The 18,029-nt window shown below is 32.7% G+C and overlaps 1 protein-coding gene across 2 annotated transcripts in view; it reads right to left on the bottom strand.

The window, feature by feature from the left end:
* The window catches only part of LOC306859654 (vitamin D3 receptor A), a 54,678-nt gene extending 36,890 nt beyond the window's left edge, over positions 1-17,788 (bottom strand). The window contains exon 1 of one of the 2 annotated variants that reach the window (XM_079400798.1): positions 17,665-17,788. In XM_079400798.1, the coding sequence (XP_079256924.1) occupies positions 17,665-17,695 (31 nt within the window). In that variant the 5' untranslated portion in view covers positions 17,696-17,788. Of the gene's footprint in view, positions 1-17,289 lie in introns of both variants that reach the window. The other variant, XM_079400799.1, reaches the window with a different exon arrangement.
* Between the last annotated feature and the right edge of the window lie 241 nt (positions 17,789-18,029).

Raw genomic sequence — 18,029 nt, forward strand, 5'->3', positions numbered from 1 at the left:
AATGCTGTAAATTCACAAGTCAAACTGGATTGTGAGCACTCTTCACAACGCTGAGCTCAGAAACCGTCTCAGATCTTATCGAGGCAGTCTAACTCCGAGTGTAAAAACAGTAGAAACACCAAAACACTCAAAAACCACCAGTCCGGCCTTACATACTGAGATTAGAGCAGATTCCAGCTCCTTCAGCAGCGTTACAGAACAACTTGTAAATTATTCACCGCACAGACCCTGCAGATCATCCCGACCAAAATATATGGTAAATGCATGCTAAATATATGAAGAGTTCATTTGCAAAAACAGATAACTACTTTTAACTATTTTCAAAAATCATGCTTTTTCATTGTGCATACCGATTAATCTCAATGAAACTGCTGTTGGGTTATTTTGAAAAATAACAAAAAATACAGATAACACAATAAAACATGATAACATAATTAAAAAACTAGATTTTTTTTAAAAATGTAGTTTTTGCGAATAAACTTCATATGTGAAGCTCAATGAAATACATTTTTGAAACTGAAAATATAAAGTTTCAATCTTCATGTAGCAAAATATATTTTAAAATGTGTTTCAGGGGCAAGAAAATAGACGTCCAAACTTACAGTAGCCTATAGAGCTGGGCGAAATATCTTACCGATAATCGCCTTAAAAATATTGCGATATCCGATAATATCTTCTACCGTGTGGTAAATGTGGTATTTTCACGTGCTTTCAGATGGAGCAGCATTTACTACACAGAGCTGTAGTTCAGCTTCTCGATTCCTGTATGCACATTTATTGTGATTTCTAGACAATAAATGATTCAAGAGATTCAACTACAAGAAGACGAAATAGAACATAGGCTTTGTGATTTAATAAGCTATAACACAATTTCAGTTTTATTTTCATTAAACTTGTAGCACTACATGTTAAACATGCAGCGAGAGTCAAATCTAAACTCCTGTAAAACGCACAAGACGTCTCAGATCGTTTGGCATCTTCATCACACACCAGTGACTGATGGAGGTTTATGATGTGTGTCAAAGGTCACGAGCAGGAATGTTCTCACGCAAACTGTGCCAACAGTTTAATAATATAAAACACCAGAGATACACCAACAGCAACACATCAGCATCTGGAGCAACAGACACAATCACTCCTGATGCTGCAGTCATCCACTCTGAGCGCATGGATGACCGCGTGTGTCTGTCTGAGAGACAGACACACACACACACACACACACACACAGACGCATAGATACAGACACACTCACAGACACAAACTCAGACACACACACACACACACACACACTCACAGACAGACACACACACACACACTCACAGACAGACACACACACACACACACACACACACTCACAGACAGACAGACACACACACACACACTCACAGACAGACACACACACACACACACACACTCACAGACAGACACACACACACACTCACAGACAGACACACACACACTCACACTCATACAGATGTGTGTGAATCTAAGTGTGAAATTACAGATGAATATCTGCATCCTCTCTTATGGCCTGCAGACTCGAGCAGGCTGTGATTTATTCTGCTGATCTGTGGTGAGATGATGTTTTCTAGCTGCTTCACACACATGAGGTTTTGTCATGATTCTGCAAGCATGACTTTAAAGATTGAAAGCATCACTGAGAATGAGACAAAAACAAAATCAGTTTAACAAAAACTTATTTCGATCAAAGGCTACATTCACAACAAAGAATAAGACGATTAAATAAAAATCATTAAAAATAATATAATTTTTATATTTATGCATTACATATCATTTTATCATTAAAAATTTTAAACATGCATAGATATATTCATTCATATCTTTATTCATTCATTTGTTTGTTCCAAATGCTACATTCACATCATATAAAAATAAATATATATTACTGTATATAGATAAAAATAAAAATGCTCATGACAAAAATAAAATGAATATTTTTTGCTATATTATATTATTATAAGAACATTTTGTACCCAAAATGTATATTTTTTTATATAATATAATATGATAATATAATTAAATAAAACACTACATATTTAAGAAACAAAAATAAAATAAATTAATAATATTTATATTTTTATTCTCTATATATGATTTTTACATACTATATATATTAAATGTTTAGCAAAATATATCTATGTACAGAGATTTTTTTTTCATGAATGTAGCCTTTGATAATGATGACAATTAAAATTAATTACCAATAAAAACAAATATGATGCATTCAATAAATATGAAGTAAACTGGCACCAATTTGACCAAGTAGACAAGTTTATGAATTTACTTTACATTACAGCCATGTCATTTCCAGCTTGTTGTAAATCTCCTTTTGGTTTGTAAATAACATGTGGACAAGGAGTTAAAAAGTAAACAACAACAACAAAAGACATTATTTGTAGAAACAAAAAATAAGATTTAAAACTGAAAAAGTGCTGATTTGTTCTGTTGCGGTCAGTGCAGATGCTGGCAAGCTCCGCCCCCCTCGGTTACTGTTGCTACCGTCCGATAACAAACACATGTGAGTCAGAAAACACTTCAGCTTCATCTGAAACACATGAAGGCCAGCAGCTCTTAAAACACAGCATGAGCTTTCCTGATCATTCAGAGCTGATTACAGTCAAAGTTTTATCTCTGAACATAGTGTTTCATGAAGGACTGAAATGACGACTGTACCGTCCTTGGCAAACTGCTTCCGTAGTCACGGCAACCCATTTCCCGCTCCACTAATTGATGTTTTTACCACTGAACGTCGAGATACAGAGAAAAAAATAGCTATTATGTGGGAGCAAAAGAGAGGAAAAAGACGTGATTCTCTGAAGAGCAGCTCATGCTCAACAGCTTCCTTCACCTTAAATAAAGAGCAGCAGAAAAACCCAAAGTCATCATGAAACCAAACCCACTCCATTGATTAAACAGAAACACCAGACTGACAAACGCGCACTGAACAGAACCAACGCAAAGCATTCGTGGAAACTCGTCTGGATCGGACAGCAATCACAAATTTGATTCAATTAAAAGCGGTGCAACGAATACTATTGAACTGTATGCGTATATACCGCATATTTATATTAATGCATTTCAATTAAATTATTGTATTAAATGCTTTATATATTTTAAATAATAAATGACTAAAAATAATAAATATAATTTACATTAAATTAATTATATTGCATTGAAATCAAAACAGTGCAACCATGTTTATATATATATAAAATGTTAAAAATTAAGTTGTTTTATATATAATAAATTGTATATATTAAATAAATGTGCATAAAACTGTATGCATATTAATATACATTTAATTGAACTAAAAGCAGTGCAACAAATTGTATATATATTTTATTACATAAATATATGTAAGAATTTAAATTAGAAGCACTGCAACTAATTATATGTATGCATCACTTGCACTTTAATGCATATATAATATTAAATTAAATTCTTAAATATATTAATCAAACTATACAATACAGATAATTTATTTATAATAACATTTAATTTAATTAAAAGCAATGCAACAAATTATATATATTATATATATATATATATATTTTACTGCATTGCTTTTAAATAAATAATTTTGAATGAATTAAAGAGATTTTTCCTCACAAAGCTCCTGGTTTTACTGTGAGCGAATCATCAGTGCAATTTACTGCAGACGACTTGCCTTTTCTGGTGACATGATCAAGGCCGAAACGCCCACTTTTTCCCATGCAGCTCCGTCACACTGGATCCCAGTACTTTCCACTGCCAGTGGCTTTTAATATGGCCAAATATTTCCTCACAGTGTGAATTTATATGTGTCCGCTGGTATAACAGACGCTGGCCGGGTGAGTGTGAGTGTGAGCGTGACTCTAGCGCTCAAGCGAGAGGAACACTGCACTTCTGCCACGAACAGAGCGTCCCGTCCTGCTGCCTTCAAAGAGAAGCGCCCATAATTACATCTGCAGCCGCTCCACTTCAACATCACCATCAGCCCGCAAGAATTCAATTTACTCCGTGCTAAATACAGAGTCACATGGACCCAAGAACATCAGCTCTCCGAGTAGAGAAAAACATCCAGCAGAGGAAAAACAGGAAAGATCAAACTCTGCATGAAGGTCTATTTTAAGATGATTCATGCCGTCTCTGCTTTTAATCAAATTTCTGCTAAATATATATATATATAGTAATTTTGATCAGACTCATTCACTACCATTGAAAAGTTTAGGGTCAGTTTTTCTTTTTTTAAGAAATTAATACTTTTATTCATCAAGGACACATTAAATTGATCAAAAATGACAGTAAAGACATTTCTAATGTTACAAAAGATTTCTATTTCAAATAAATGCTATTCTTCTGAACTTTCTATTCATCTGTGAATCCTGAAAAAAAGGGCATCACAGTTTCCACAAAAATATTGAGCAGCACAACTGTGTTCAACATTGATAATAATCAGAAATGTTTCTTGTGCAGTAAATCAGTATATTAGAATGATTTCTGAAGATCATGTGACACTGAAGACTGGAGTAATGATGCTGAAAATTCTGCTTTGATCTATATAATATATATATTCACATAGAAAACAGATATCTTAAATTCTAACAATATTTCACAATTTTTACTGTATTTTTTATCAAATAAATGCAGCCTCTGTGAGGGGCTTTGGAATCATTTTGAAAAAATCTGAATAGTATAAATAGCATTCTGAGTATAATTTACTCTAAATAATTCTAAAACATCTCATGCAAATCATGAGCTTCAAGCAGGATAAATGCTCCATTAGTGCACTAAACGATATCAAATGCATTACAGTAAAACACACTCGGTTTAGCAGCACAATATTGACTAAAGCCTTTCAGACGTGACCTCTGATCCTGTGCTTGACCTTTACTGATGATAAACACAGCTCAGACCAGCTCAGCTGGTTTAACTGTGATGTTTTGTTTTTCTCTCCATCGGCCTGCTTACAAGCTCTTAAACTCCCGCGGTTCGAGCGGCTCCATCGTTTAACAGAAATGGATTTTTCTCTTCAAGCTTTCGATCTGTAAACAGCAGACGACATCTATCCTTCCGCCCACGTCTGCAGAAACTGTCTCTGCTGACCACAATAAATGCATATTTCTGAGTAATACAAGTGATTCAAAACTTGAAAGATGATTCATAGCAAGCGAATGACAGCAGTGCAAAAATAGCATTGCATGTTATGAAAGACTAAAAAATTATTTAAGCATTTGAATTACATAAAATATTTCCATGCATTCGGATTACACAGTTCTTATATAAAACTAATAAACTTAATGTGATGCATATTGGTCAGTCATTCATAAATCAATTTCTGCACTCAAAAAAAAGAAAGAAAGTTTTTATTAACTACTTGCATTTATTGGATTTTATTCAAATAATATATTTTTTTATTTTTATATGATATTATTTTTAATCATTTAATTTAATAATTATATTTTCATTTTTATATATTTTTTATTTTACTTGAATGACAATATTTTTATTTACTTAATATTTAAAAATATTAAATATTTTAAAAGTAATAATTTTTTATACATTTCTTCTAATTTTTACATTATATTCTTTTTATGTTTTAATCATTTTATTTAAATAATCATATTTTTATATTATTTGTATATTTTAATAATTTACTTAATCATTTTTAAATCCTTGTTTTTCTATATCATATTATATTATTTATATGTGTTATCATTTTAAATACATCTATTTCTAAATCTTTAATATGATTTTTATTTATATTTGTAATAGTTTTATTTAAATTATATTTTTAAACCTCTTCTTTCATATTATATTATTTTGATAAGTTTATTATTTTAACATTTTTATTATAATTTTTTTAAATGCATTTTATTCACATTGCCCAAAATCAGCATAAATCTGTTCATTGTTTATTCATTTAAAAAGTATGAACATGGTTAAAATACAGCTAGCTGTGAAACAAGCAATAAACATATAATCCTGAGAAATCTGACCCATTTCATTTATATATGACTGACAAATATGAATCACGTTTAGTTCATTAGTTCAAGTTAAAACTGTAATGCATGCAATTCAAATACATGAAACTGAGCTGTTTAAATACTGAATACTTTGCATTAGGCTCATAACCGCTGTGATATGTACAGTCCATCAGCTGAAAGTCTATCACGTCTCTGGCTAATAGAGCCACTCTCGTTTGCAGATGTGCATTGAAATAACAAACGCCACGAGATGACAAACATCTTCCCGTCAGGACACCTGCTTCACACACTGCTTCACACACTGCTTTTCGGATCTGAGGCAAATCTCTGTTGATCCCGGAGCTTGCTTCTAATTCAATCCAGCGGTGATAAAATCACTGCAGAATAACACGTGTCTCACTGCGACTCACAAACGCAGCGGACCAAGCACTGAACCCTGAACATGCTCGGGCCAAAGAAAAGATCCCGCTGTAATCCCATCAAATAACTCCAGCTGAATCTAACCGAATAAAAGCAAAGTGTTGCTTGAAAATATGATAGAAATCTTTAGCACGTTTGTGGAAACTTGTCGTGAATGAATTGAGATGAGGAACAATGATCCCTCAAAATACGTCATATTTTATCCCAAAAGCAAATTGGGAAATTACATTTTTGTTTAAAGAACTTAATGTAATGCAAAAAATACAAACCCCATAACATAAATAAACCCCACAAAAAAAATCATATACACACACACGTATACACATAAATATATATATATATATATATATATATATATACACATATATATATATATACATATATATATATATATAACTTTTATTTTGGATGTGATTAATTATTTGACAGCGCTAATTAAAATCGATAAATATAAAGGAAATATTAACCATTATTTAAAAATAATCATGTAATATTCATAAGATAATTAGGAAATAAAATGAATTAATATGAATTAAATAAAAAAAATTATTCAAAATATATTTATTAACAAGGTTCTATAAAACACACGTCGCCAATAGGCTAAGAAAAACTAAATAAATTCAAGATAATATTCTCTGAAAACAAACTATTTTGAGTTCAAATCGATCTTTAAGGGTGTCTAGATCAGATTTGTTTGCAGTGTAAATACAATTTAAAGGCACTTATTACTGAAATCGTGCTATAAACATGATATCACTCATTTTAAACATAACTGATGAACATTTCTGTTACGGTGGTAACGTCAGAGGAAATCAGGCACGTTCTGCAATTAATTTAGTGTTCTGTGTTTAAAATACCAATGCAGCAGCAGAGTAACAGAGGCTTAATGAGTTTGCCAAAGCCACAGTGAAATGAGAAACAGCTGCCAAACACACAGAGAGAGAGCAGTGAGGTAACAGCTGTCCAGTCCAAACACAAACAATCACTCAACTATTTCCTCTGCAGTCACTCTCACTTCCTCTCTCTCTCTCTCTGGCGCTAATGAAGACGCTCTCAAACTCGAGGACGATCCAGAGCCGCTGCCAGCGCCACAGATAACAGGCCAGAGAGATGGAGCTAAAACACAGTGTGTGTCTGGAAGAACGTGAGCGTGATGGGCTTTTCTGGTGAACGATCATATTTGAAAACAGACAACCTGCAGAACTCATTTATTATGCATGCAAAGCTCATTTACATATTCATATTGACTTGGATATGCATCTTAAAGGTACAGCAGCACTTAAAACAGAAACAACTATACATATATAATGATAATAATAAATAAACGTTTTTTTTAAAGAGCAAAACAACTATTTAAACCTATTTGATTAATGATTTAAAACAAGAAACGACTAGATTAAAATACTAATAAAATTGCAAACTGAATTTTGTCTATTTTTCTTCAAGTACAGACAGACAAATAAAAAACTGAATTTTAATTTTCTGTTTAAATCTCACTGAGAAGCAATTTACTTGTGTTGCATAAATAAAAAAAAAAAAAGTAAAAACATTTAGTTTGAGATTATTCTTTAAAAAAAATGTGCTGATGGGATAGAAAATACCTTAAATTCAAGATAATTTTTCTTAGATAAAATCAATCTTTAAGAGCACTTCAATATTTCAGTGGAAAACAAGCAAATATTTGACATATATTAATTTTACATGTGTGTCTTAAAGGTACGGCAGCATTCAAAACAGAAACAACTATAGACATAATAAAAATAATAACGTTATAAAACAGAAACAAAAGTTAATTTTTCTCACCAAATTGGCCGTTTTTACAGAGAAAGAAACTTAAATGAAGTTGAATAGTTTAATGGTTCAAAACAAGAAACAAATACAAAAGAAGTTTTAATAATATTTTTCTTATCCCAGTTGCAGATTATTTTCCTGTTTTCCATAAACTTCATAAATCTAACAACATTTAATTTGGAGGGGGCAGGGACTATTTGCTAAAGGGGCAGAAAATTTATTTAAATGCAATATAATATTCTCTGAAAACAGGTTTTATGCAGTTATACTTCTTTATGGTTGTTAATATTTTTCAGTGGAAAACAAGAACTGTTTAATTGCACAGATAGGAGGTGGAAAATAGTCATAAAACTAAACCATGAATGTTTTTGGTGCAAGAAACCTTGAGTAAAATTATAAGTGCGTTTCAGAGAAATAAACACATGCTAAAACGGTCCCTGAAAGCCTTTGGTCACACTATAATGTGAACGTGTGTGAATGTGTGCGGTATCAGCGGTGAACATCTCAGTATTTGGGGTAAAGGTCACGCCATCAGTTCTTCCTGTAGGTTTACTTTCATTTTTCTGACAACAGGAGCTGTTATTTAGACTGATAAGAATCCACTATGCATAGAACATGAACAATAATAAAATAAATGTATATGCTTTATAAACACAAATGCTCGCCTGTTCTGCGATGCGCGTTCCTTAAATTACAATTTCCTTCAATTTTAAGGAAATTTTCATTTGAAAGTGAACTAATCCTTTAAGATATTTACCACGATACTACATGATTCCCATGTACTGCAAGCGTCTTCAACGTAAGGCAAAAATATCATATGATTTCTTTTCCGAAATCTCGATTCTTTGTTGGTTTTAATATTTTGCAAGTTGTCTGAGCAGCCAAACCAATTTCCCTATTTAAAAAAGTTTTAATTATTATTTTTTTTAAATAAAATAGAATAGCAGACATTTAAGCCAAAGTGGGCGAAGATAAAAAAATGTCATTATTTTATCTTTGTTAGTAAAAAATAACAACAAAGATAGGCTACACGTTACAAATACACATAATATACAAATAATACAAACAGTGCTATATTTTTCAGGTACAGTAGGTGTGTTTAGCAGCAGCATTCAAGAAACTGAATTAACAAATATACAAATAAAACACTATATATATAAATTATACATTGACTCTTATTAAAGCAATTGTATTAAAGCTCTTCAGTCAAGGGTCTTGTGTGATTTTTCTCTTTGTGTTTTATTACCATTACTGGGATAGGTCACCCAAAAATGGCAAATCTGTTATCATTTATCATTATCATTTTTTTTTTTTTTTTAACCCAAAAGAGTTTTTCTGCTAAAAATAAAACTTATTTTGAAGAATGTGGGTAACCAAACAGTTGCTGGTCTGTTTTGCTGATGCAAACAGCAAGTTTGGGACAACATGAGTGAGTAAATAAAGACAGAAATTTAATTTTGGGGTGAACTATCCCTTTAAGACCTGCAGGCATCTAAAATACAGGCACGTACTTGTTTTTCTCTCAACTGTTTACTTTCACTTCAGACATAACACATAACCAACAGTGTTTATATGTAATCCTTGTGTGTTTTTGACAATATTTGCTCAATCAGACGCAAAACATAACTTAATCCAGTAATTAAATAATTTATGTCGTGCTGTACAGTATATTGAGACGGAGGCATGCTGTAGCGCAATACTACGATATTTCTTCAAAAGCAGATCGTAGAGACATTTTAATCGTCCATGATCAAAAATCGTCATATCGCACACCCCTACTTCAATGAACACCACGGTAAAAAACGCTCAAAAAAACCATACTACTAAACTGATCCACTGATACGGATCAATTCAATTTAAATAATTAAATATAAGATTTCGTAAATTTAGTTAAGTATTCATTTGTTTTACTGTATTAATTAATGTATTGTGTGAATTATTAATTTAACTTTTTAAAGCATTTCAATTATTTACATATTTATTTTACCTTAAAATAATTGCACAAATAAATATTTTTCTTTCATCAAAATATGTATTTAAATAAAAATGTATTTATTTCAATTGTTTTTTTCTTAATAAAAATAATTCAAATAGTTTAAATAAATCTACAAATAAAAAATATATTTTTTCTATCATCAACGTGCATTTACTTAAATTATTTATTATTTGAAATTACATCGTTAAATAAATGTATTCAAATTATTTACATATTTGAAAAAAAATATTCTACAAATAAATAAATTTTTGTTAAAAATTTAATATTTAATTTAATATTTTTTGCTGTCATCAAAAACTGAAAAAAGTATTCATTTATTTAAATGCATTTATGTAAATTATTTATTTACTTTATAATAATAAAACTTCATAATAAAGTTATTTTTAAAAAGTATTTCATATATTTATTTATTTTTAAAAATCAAATGATTCTACTAATAAATATTTTTCTGTCAGGAGACAAAAACATATTTCTTTAAAAAAAATTTTTTTTTTTTTAAATAAATCAAATAACTCTGTCCTCAAAAAAGACAATTGTTTTTAAGTTTCTTACACTCTTTAAAGCAGAGCTCACGTTTTACAGCAAACACTAACTGTAATAAATATGGTATTTTGGAGGCTCACCACGATTGCGGTAATCCGCAAACTATCATTACCATGCTAATTTTTTTTAAAGAAGCCCAAAGCGTGTCTCTAAGGGAAAAAAATATGAAAGCTGAAAAACAGACGGAAAGAAAGAGGAAAAGCAGCACGAGGAATTCGTGAATGGGGTCAGACATGCTGTATCCCGTCACCCGCATGTTCCCTTTGAAACATCCTGTATAGATTCCATCACATCAGCAGCTTCCTGTCGGGGGGGAACGCCCGCAACGCAAACTTGGGGGCTTGTTACCCGGCAACCAATCAGAAGCTCGGGGCTCGGGTTACACAGCCAATCAGAGTGCGGCAGCCCCACCTTCACCCCCGACAACCACAGCGCGAGCAAACGAGAGAGAAAGAGAGAGTGAGAGAGAGAGAGATGAGCAGCCTTTCTCTTGAAGCACAAAATTCCTCTTCAGCTCTGATCAGAGTTCACTTACACAAGGAAAAAAAAAACGTATAATCTTTGCAATTACAATTCCCGTGCAAAATTAAACTCTTGGGCTGTAAAACAGCTCTCTGGGAGTTTCCCCATCATCCCAACGCTCGTAATCACTTTCACATTGAACATTCCTGCGCAGTGGCGAAACGCATTCGTCTAGACGCAAGCTAACGTCCCATTACATGAAGCGAGAAAAGCAAATTATAACTCGGCAGTAGATGGGCATGATCTCACTTGACTTTGAACATCCATATACCTTCTGTAAAGAAAGCGCGTGACTGATATTGATTAATCGATCTTCATTTTAACAAACCACTATCGTTTCTTCAATCCCACGATCAATTTTGTATTTAGTCTATTTAGTATTAGAACAAATGTCTTAAGAAAATTTGTAGCGTGCTTTCATGCAAAGATCACAATAAATTTCATGATTTGTTACTTTTTTTATGAATTTAATATGAATCAACAAATGTTTTTGATGGTAGAAAACAATATTTTGGTAAATACGTGCAAATATTCACATATTTCTAACATAACCATTATATTTTTGTCTGTTAGAGTCTTATTTAAAGTATTTTTAATGACAGCCAACATTTAAATGTATATATTTCAACAACAAACTGGCAAAAAAAAATATATATATATAATTATATTAAAAAGTTATGCAAACCTGCCGTGTGCGCAATTTTAATGTTTGTATACAACTTGTATACTATAATGTTTGTATATTTTTTTATTATAGCTAAACATAAACAGCAATTGAATAGTTTGGACATTTTTTGAATGAATAAATAAATACAATTCAAATTAAAGAAAAATGGACAAGAACTTAATTTTATTAATATATACACATATGACCATCTTTAAGAATTTTTTTTTGCAAGAATATATTATATTTTATAATTTTAATAATTTTATGTATAATTATATTTTAATATTTCATGTATATATAAATAGATTTTTATAGATTTTTTATAATAAAAAAATATATTTAGAAAATTTAAAAATACACACACATACATAGATTTATAGAATTGAATCAATTTGTGAAATTTGTCAATACCAAGCTTCACTGCCCCATATAAACTCACAAACATGATAATGTACGATTTTTTGTCTATTTATGGCGAAAATTATGCGTCTGATCTCTTTTTCGAGGAATCAAACGCTGCAGCTTGTTATACACACTCGACTTTAATACATAGAGGTTTGATCACAGTACTTACACTAACTATGAGCAATTAGCAAAATAAAATCTCACTACAACAACCACCATTGCATTAATCAAGCAAATGTGCAACTAATGACACTTATAAACCTTAGAACGCATTAATAGCCGGTCTAATGATGCTCTTCGCCCCTGGAAACGACTAATCAGCCGAACTATTAAAGCAGCACTTCCTGGAAGTCCACGGTAACACACGAGCAGCGCCCCATGTGGGAATCATTACGCTCCTCCGGGAACGCACCTACTCCAGGACACTCGCTGCTAAAACTCAGCACTGCGCGCTATCACGGGGTAATTAGTGTGGGAATGTTAACCTCGTCGCTAAACGGTTTTATCTCGCTAAGCAGCATCACGTGGAGGCCTCGTGGTGTCTGGGTGGTCCGTTCAGAGCCGGAGCACATGCTTCAGACGTCGTTTAGCATGTCATGAAGACAACTTACTTGTTCTGCATTTAATGACTGCAGTCTAATGTGGTTCAGACGTTCGTTGCTAATGGTGTTTTCTTGTTAAACAAACAACCAACTAAAAAGGAGCTAACCACTACATGAACCTACCATAACAACAAAAAACATAGCTATGTAGTTTTTCAGTAGTTTAGTCTCTCTTCAACATATTTTAGTCTTGTTCAGTGTTTAGAAACTGCAGTTACATTATTTATTGCCAAAATGCAATAGACTAAAATGGAAGTTCATGTAGCTGTGTCCTTAATTACTATCAAAAAACTACAACAACAAAAAGTTTTTGTAGTTTTTCAGTAGTTTAGCCTCTCTTGAACATGTTTAGAAAGTGCGGTTTAGTTTTTCAATGCTAAAATAGATGAGACTAATGTTGTGTAATGTTTGCTTAACAATAGCATAAAAATAAAATAAAAGAGCTTGTTCTGTAGTTTTTCAGTAGTTTAGCCTCTTAGAGCTTGTTCTGTAGTTTTTCAGTAGTTTAGCCTCTCTTGAACGTTTTATACTTGTTCAGGGTTTAGAAAGTACAGTTTAGTTTTTCAATGCTAAAATAGATGAGACTAAAAACAACGTTTATGTATTTACATTTATTCATTTAGCTGACGCTTTTATCCAAAGCGACTTACAATTGCTATATATGTCAGAGGTCGCACACCTCTGGAGCAACTAGGGGTTAAGTGTCTTGCTCAGGGACACATTGGTGTCTCACAGTGGATTCGAACCCGGGTCTCTCACACCAAAGGCATGTGTCTTATCCACTGCGCCATCACCACCCCATGTAGCTGTTTGCTTAACAATAACATAAAACTAAAATAAAAGAGCTTGTTCTGTAGTTTTTCAGTAGTTTAGCCTCTCTTGAATACGCTTTACACTTGTTCAGTGTTTGTTAACAGAGTTTTGTTGCTAAAATATAACAGACTAAAAACTAAGTTCATGCAGTGGTTTACTTGCAAAAAACTATGAAACAAATCAGTTTTTGTAGTTTTTCAGTAGTTTAAAGACTCTTGAAAGCTATTCACACTTGTTCAGTGTTTATCAACTGCAACTTAGCATACTAGTAATTTGCTTAAACAATGAAACAAAAAAAACTATGGTTTTGTAGTATTTCAGTAGTTTAGATGCTCTTTAACACAGTTTGTTCTTGTTCAATGTTTAGAAACTACAATTTACTTTTTGTTTTCTGTAGTTTTTCCAGTAATTCAGACTTGCTCACGGTTTAGCAACTGCGGGTTTAGACTTCTGTTGCTAAAATGCATTTGACTAAAAACAAAGTTCATGAAGCAGTTTGCTTAATTACAATAAACAGCACAAAAATTACGGTTTAAAAAATTACCAAAATTACCAAATTGTTTTGTAGTTTTTCCAGTAGTTTAGTCTCTCTTGAACATCTTGTTCAGTGTTTAATTTAGATTTTTTTTGGCAGAAATACAACAGACTAAAGTAGTTAATGTAAGTAAATGCAATTAATGTAGTGGTTTGCTTAATTACAATAAATATGAACAAAGAAGCTTGTTTTGTAGTTGTTTGGTAGTTTAGCTTCTCTTGAACACAATTTACTCTTGTTCAGTGTTTAAAAACTGCCTTTTGGACTTTTATTGCTAAAATACAACAGACTAAAAATGGAAGCTCATGTAGTGGTTTGCTTAATATTACAATTTAAAAAAAACAACAACAAATAAGCATGTTTTGTAGTTTTTCAGTAATTTAGTCAGTACTTTTTCAGTTTACTCTTGTTCAGTGTTTAGAAACAGCCTTTTGGACTTTCATTGCTAAAATCCAACTTACTAAAAAAAGTAGTTTGCTTTACAACAAACAAACAACAGAGCTGTTTTTGCACTTTTTCAGGAGTCTAACCTCTCTAACGCAATTTCTCTTGTTTAGTGTTTTGTAACTGTATATTCAGCTAGTATTAATTTGCAGTCTTGGTTACACCAGACTATATTCACAACATGACCTTGACAACTTTCGTCTGTTTCACAAGAACAACACTAAATAACATCAGATCCCACAGCTCACCTAACAGAGTAATCTTCCCTTTCAATAAGTGTCTGATTATGGTTGTAATACTGTCTGTTGGATGGTGTTTCTCATGTTCACAGCAGGATGTTGCTGCTCATAATGATTTATCACAACTTTAGCCAATGTTTTATCAACACTTGCCCTAATGCTGTAATCTAACGAATTACAAAATCAAAGCAATCCTATTTATCTATCAACTCATATTATAGTTACGATCAGGATAGGCTTGTAAAACAACCACTATATATCAAACATTCCTGTTAGGCAAACATACAATGCACTACATAAACTTATAGTTAACAATAAATAATAACATATGCGCAGGGTTTTGATGCTTTTCAGGCGTTTAGACTCTCTTGAACAACGCTTGTTTACTGTTTATTACTTGCATTTCAGACTTTTGTTGCCAAAATACAACTAAAAAGAGGGTTATGCTTAATAACATTGACAACAAGAAAACAACAAATAATCTAGTTTTGTAGTTTTTCAGTACTTTAGACTCTATTCAACGTAGTTCAGTTTTGTTTAGTGTTTAGAAACTCAAAATTAGGAACAGGTTGTTAAAATAAAACAAAAAAAGTTATTGTAGAAGATAAATTTTATAAAAATTAAATAATTTTTTTAAATAATTATTTTATTTAATAAACAATTTTTGTCTGGTAAAACAACTCACAGCTATATATAAAAACAATTACAGCACAGGTGTCATTTTCTGTCCTTTCAACAACTGGCATCAAGCACACATTGTAACTTTGGCGCGAGTGTTGTTTACAAATGTGCAATTCAAACACGCTCATAAAGATATCCAATCACACAATTACGAAAGCCATGATCACTGTCGTACACAATAACCACCCTGAACTGGAAAAGCCTCCCGTGTGTGTGTGTGTGTGTGTGGCACATGTTCACGGCACACCACCACAATCGACGCGTTTAAAGCTCACAACCATTCTTGCAATGCAGCGTTTTTTCCTTTTAAAAAGACTATAAAAGGTTTATATCAGAGAGAGCAAAGGCTACGCTCTGACACAAAACAAACACGGTGGACGCCAAACAGGGCAAAGTTTGTCTCAGATCATGCACAGGAAAAAAAGGCATGCAACACACTGTGGTTTCACCAACAAACAGCTCTGATGCAATGAAATGTGTGAAAATGAAATGCATGATGTTGCAGCCGTTCCCAATGAAATACAACACTTCATGCCGTCGCACTGAGAAATAGCAACGCAACAGTTGGAATACCACCATGCTATGAATTTGATCATAACTGCTACAAACACAACTGTTTGCATTGCAGAAAACACTCGTGAAATCCTGCTCCTTCACAACCAAAAAAAGACGTCTTGTATTTCTCATCTTATTTGTACGTCTGAGCCCAAGGCAAGCGCCTGATCCAGACAAAAACTAACTAATAAAGCCGAAAGAGGAGATTCAATAACACTCATAATGCCACTAACAATCACTGTAATAACAGACGGATTTATGCTGAACAATCAAAAACTTCATATTTATGACCTTCTAAAAAATAGAACCAGATCAATGTATTTGATTAATACATGCTAACTGATCAATACTGATATGATTTCTAATAAATTGTGCAGCTGTAATTTAGTCTGTACTGTATTATTGTTTTTTTATCCCTAGTTTTTTTTATCATAGGTCTATTTATGCCCATTTTAGTTTCAATTGTTGCATTGAACTGCATGTATTTGTTTTCAAAAGTCCTATGTAAATAAATTCAATTGATTGATATTAAATATTACAATGCTTTTTTCCCCAAATTAAATAAACAAGCTACAAATCCCAAGTCATTTCTGCATTAACATGCTATTCTTTCATTTGCTTTGTATTTAATAAATGAACTACATATTATTCTTTAAATAAAGACTTCAGTATTCAGATGAAAATGTGGTAATTCAATACCAATGCAGAAAAATGCACAAAACGAACAGAAATAAATGCATTTATCTGTGAATTAGTGTAAGCTGACTAAAGAAAAATACTGTAAACTGCATACAGTAAAACATGCAATTCTAAAATACAATATAACTCAATTAGCTGAATTGTTCATTTAACACCAATGCTGAAAAAAACTAAATTAATGCATGTATTACTTACAAACACTATAAACCTTTTACTTATTCACAATTCAGCAGCAAACTGAACTTGATCAACATGGAAGCGCTGTATAGAGTTAAACTGATCTGAGAAACATTGCAACTAGTGAAAATGCAACACAAAACACTGTAAACAGAAACATATAAACAATAAAATCTGATGAGAAAACACTGGATCCAGTGAAAGTGTCTCTACCTGATGTAGCATCACCGTTTACTGGATTCTCTCGCGCCAGCTTCTCACATTCGAGTCCTCGCACACACACACACACACACACACACACACTACGAGTTTGACAGCAACACTCACAATATTGCACACCACATATTAACAGCCTATAAATCACTGAGAGTCACTTAAACACCATATAGCCAAACAAATACAGGAATAACATCGTGTTGTTTTCCAGAAGCTAATATGTTTGTGTGATCGTGTTGTTTTGTGTTAGCATGTCAATCTGCCCCACACGCGCACACACACTCTTCACAGCCACATATTCGCGAAAAAAGAAAAAAAAAACTGACTTTGCCCACACTACGAACACTAGAATATCATTTAAGCGCATTTTACCCGAGTTTATCAGACTTGTTTCCGTAAGCATTCACTGAATCCGTTATCAGGCCGCAGTTTAAACTGCGTTCAGTCCCACGGAAAGCTTCTTCTTCTTCTTCTTCTTCTTCTTCGTTCTCCAGATAAACCAAGCAGCGAAACGGACAGCAGCCTTTGCTTCGCCCCGCCCTCTCCTCGCATATCTATAGACATAGTTACCACGACGGCCAATCGCGAGCGGCCTTCGCGACCCCCTCTCCGTCGATTGGCTAAGCATCCTGACAGCTCGATCGCGATTGGCCGAATGGCGCGCCACTGACTGCGAAAGCGGACGACGCCCCCTGCCCTATAGGGGTGTGTCCTGACGTCATCACCCAGCCGCTAAG

The sequence above is a fragment of the Barbus barbus genome, assembly GCF_936440315.1.
Source record: "Barbus barbus genome assembly, chromosome: 40".
Taxonomy (NCBI): domain Eukaryota; kingdom Metazoa; phylum Chordata; class Actinopteri; order Cypriniformes; family Cyprinidae; genus Barbus; species Barbus barbus.